This window comes from Nematolebias whitei, chromosome 4 (genome assembly GCF_014905685.2).
Source record: "Nematolebias whitei isolate Nwh7 chromosome 4, NemWhi1, whole genome shotgun sequence".
Lineage (NCBI taxonomy): Eukaryota > Metazoa > Chordata > Actinopteri > Cyprinodontiformes > Rivulidae > Nematolebias > Nematolebias whitei.
In genome coordinates this window covers 20,793,767-20,795,620 of record NC_056501.1, presented here as the reverse complement: position 1 = coordinate 20,795,620, position 1,854 = coordinate 20,793,767, and the positions used below count along the sequence as shown (strand labels likewise).

General features: G+C 41.4%; 1 protein-coding gene across 1 annotated transcript in view; it reads left to right on the top strand.

Annotated features, from left to right (window-relative positions):
* LOC119408721 (protocadherin beta-15-like) overlaps positions 1-1,854 on the top strand; it is a 3,882-nt gene that overhangs the window by 1,789 nt on the left and 239 nt on the right. Inside the window, exons 2-3 of the mRNA XM_037675561.1 lie at positions 291-300; positions 358-1,845. Coding sequence (XP_037531489.1) covers positions 291-300; positions 358-1,845 — 1,498 coding nt within the window. The remainder of the gene's footprint in view (positions 1-290; positions 301-357; positions 1,846-1,854) is intronic.

The following is a 1,854-nucleotide window of genomic DNA, read 5'->3' as shown; positions in this document are numbered from 1 at the left end:
GGATAGCGGTTTTCTGATTTAAGTAGGAAAACATTAACTTTTTTTTTTATAAAAGTGAATATATTGGTTCCAGCACATATAGTTATCTCCAACAATGTTTTATTCTTATAAAACATTTAAGTGTAGAGCGGCATGGTGTTAGATCGCATGGTGTCAGTGTGATACTGGAGTAAGACTTCCCTCTCTGTCCCTGCGGTCCCACCTCTTCATAGCGGTCTCTTCATACTTGAAGCGATCATTGTTGCAGTCTTAGCGCAGCCTGCATGTTCTCCGTGTTTTATTGTGAGCAGACGGTCAGCAGTAAGATCTGTAAACAGAAGTGGATGCATCTAAACAGACTGTGTTTTGTGGAGCTAGGGAATAATCCACGGCGCACATGATGCCTTTGTGATGGATTTACGGAAGCGCTCGGAAATGAGGATGGAACAAAGAGGACGCGTTCGCGGACATTTCTCTGGCTTCATGATCGCTGTTGTTTTGTGGTGCTCAGCCTCAGCCCAGTTAAGATATTCCATCTCTGAGGAGGTCTACGACGGAACAGTGGCCGGAAACATAGCAAAGGATTTGGGGATAGATAAAAACACACTAAAAGACCGGAAGTACCGGATCGTGTCCAGCGACGTGGATCCGCTCTTCTATTTAAATGAGAACGATGGGATCATGTATGTGAGGCGGAGGATCGACAGGGAGGAGGTGTGTGAGCAGGGCAGTCGGTGTGTGATAAATTTAAAAACCGTGCTGGAAAACCCGTTAGAGGTCCATTATGTTGAAGTGGAAATTCTGGATTTAAATGATCACTCTCCTGATTTCCTGGAGCGAAACACCACCTTAGAGATTTCCGAGTCCGTGCTGCCTGGAGCAAGATTTCAGCTGAAACCGGCGAAGGATCCAGACAGTGGTCAGTTCTCTGTGCAGCAATATAAACTCAGTCAAAACGACCACTTCCGGTTGGAAGTGAAAGATAAAAGAAACGACATTAAAATTCCTGTATTGGTAGTTCAAAAATCATTAGATAGAGAAACAGCAAAAAGCCACTCGTTGATTCTCACAGCTCTGGATGGAGGTAAACCTCCCAAATCAGGGAATATGACTATTCTGATAAATGTTTTGGATATTAATGACAACGCACCAATTTTCTCTCAAGGTGAATATTCTGTTACCCTGAAGGAAAATGCTGCAGTTGGAACTACGGTCATACAGGTGAATGCAACCGATTTAGATCATGGATTAAATGGAGATGTGACTTTCTCTTTTAGCAACAACGTAAACAAAGACTTGTTAAATCTATTTGAAATAAGTGCAGAGGGTGAAATAACAGTTAAAGGTGTGATTGACTATGAAGATAAGGACGAATATGAATTAGAAGTCCAGGCCACAGATAAAGGTCTAGCACCTCTTACAGCTGAAAAAAGCATCATAATTAAAATAATTGATATGAATGATAACACTCCTGAGATTGAAGTTACCTCTTTTTCAAACTCCATTCCTGAAGATTCCAGACCAGGAACTACAGTCGCTCTGATCAGTGTTAATGACCTGGACTCCGGTCTGAATGGAAAAGTTATTTGTACTGTCAGTGAAGATGGCCCGTTTACTTTATCACCCACTTTAAAAGATAAAATGTTTTCACTTGTCACCAGAACCCATTTAGACAGAGAGAAAGAGTCAAAATATGTTCTGACAATCATTGCAACAGATGCAGGCCAGCCTCCATTATCAGCTGAAAGAACAATCAACCTTGTGGTGTCAGATGTAAATGACAACAGACCAGAGTTTTTAATGAGTCCATATAGTTTTTATATCACAGAGGGTAACAATCCTGGAGCTTCAGTGTTTTCTGTTAAAGCATCTGAT